Raw genomic sequence first — 1,629 nt, forward strand, 5'->3', positions numbered from 1 at the left:
GGCCGTCGAGCGCCTTGTGCGCGGCCTCGAGCGCGAAGCCCGCGGCGGCGAGCGCGGGCAGGTGGCGCGCCCAGGCGACGGCCTGGGCGTGGAGCGGGTGCGCGGCGACGAGCAGGCCGACGGCCGCGGCGGCCGCCGCGGCGTCGTCGCCGAGGCGGTAGCAGAGGCCGAGCGACGACACCGCGACCCACAGATGGCACGCGAGCGACGCGACGCGCGCGGCGGCGGCCGACGCGCCGACCCAGTTCACGGCGACCTGCAGGCAGGCGCCGAGCGGGCCCGCGGTGCCCAGTCGCGGCGCCTCGAAGGCGCACCACCGCAGCGCCGCGCCGAGCGTCGCCGGGCGGCCGCGCGGCAGGTGGACGTCGTCCTCGACGTTCAGGTGTTGCAGGTCGCCGAAGAGGATCGCCGGCGCGTAGGCCAGGAGCGCCAGCGCGACGATCAGCGCGCGCGCGACGTGCAAAGGCGACATCTTGACGCCCATACGCGATCGGCGAGTGCTCGTGCAAACCTCCACAAGAGCGCCGAGCATGGGCGCGTCCAAAGCGGCGGTTCGGGACTAGAACGCGACATTTAACACGCTCACACAGGGTGTCCGCTTTCGCATTGCCCGTACACAATCAAAAGATGGCGTCGCTGGACGACGCGCCGGAGCCGCTGGAGGCCGGCGTCCAGCGGAGCTCGTCGCTGGAGCTCGAGGAGGAGGACAAGGAGGAGCTGCTCGACGAGGAGCTCTGGCGGGCGCGCAAGGCGGAGTACGAGGCGCAGATCGTGGGCCTCGAGGAGGAGCAGGCGACGCTGCGCGACGCGTGGTCCGACATCGTCCGCGACAACCTGTCGACGGTCGACGACCTGAAGCGGACGCTCGCCGGCCGCGCGAAGCTCCGCGACGAGGCCCGGGCGACGCGCGACGCGCTCGTCGCCAAGCTCGAGACGCAGCAGAACCACCTCGTCGCGGAGCTGGCCGCCGCGAAGCTGCGCGTCGCGGAGCTGTCCGACGCGCGCGACCGCGCGCACCACGACCTCGGCGCCCTCGCCAAGTCGCCGACGAAGCGGTAACATCGCGCTGTGCTTTTCGTGCGCGAAGGTCCGCGTCGCGCGCGAAACCGCCTACGGCAACATCGCTTCAACGTAGAGCATCCGAGGAGGTGCCACGGGTAGGAGACGGCGATGGGCCTCTGAGTCGCCGCGCCACGGTGATGGCGGAGTGTCCGGCGTGCACCTTCGTCAATGCGCCCGGCGCGCCGGCATGCGAGATGTGCTCGACGAAGCTGGAGACGGGCCGAGACGAGCCGCGCGTCTGCGCCCACTGTACGCTCGAGAACGAGGCCTCCGCCGCGGCCTGCGTGGCGTGCGGAAGCTGGTGGTGCGACCGCTGCACGGCCTGCGTGCTCGCGTCGTCGGCGACCTGCGACGTCTGCGGCTACCCGGACGAGCCCGCGGGCGAGGACGCGGGAGACGCCGCCGCGGAGGGCGCCGCGGAGGACGGGGCGGCGCCAGGCCTGCCGAACCTGCCGCCGTTCTCCGCGGCGGCCGTCGCCGACGGCTACCGGCCGCGGCGCGTCGAGAAGGCGCTCGCCGCCGCGCCGCGGGCCGACGTCGCGGCCATCGTCGACGACCCGGCGCGGT

At 73.8% G+C, this 1,629-nt stretch overlaps 1 protein-coding gene across 1 annotated transcript; it reads left to right on the forward strand.

The window, feature by feature from the left end:
- Positions 1–627: 627 nt before the first annotated feature.
- Positions 628–1,148, forward strand: AURANDRAFT_66969 (hypothetical protein; the record flags this gene model as incomplete). Its single annotated transcript, XM_009042268.1, has 2 exons — positions 628–1,055; positions 1,088–1,148. Coding segments are annotated over 2 exons (489 nt in total), but the record flags the coding sequence as incomplete, so codon positions are not given.
- Between the last annotated feature and the right edge of the window lie 481 nt (positions 1,149–1,629).

Source organism: Aureococcus anophagefferens (genome assembly GCF_000186865.1).
Source record: "Aureococcus anophagefferens unplaced genomic scaffold AURANscaffold_29, whole genome shotgun sequence".
Lineage (NCBI taxonomy): Eukaryota > Pelagophyceae > Pelagomonadales > Pelagomonadaceae > Aureococcus > Aureococcus anophagefferens.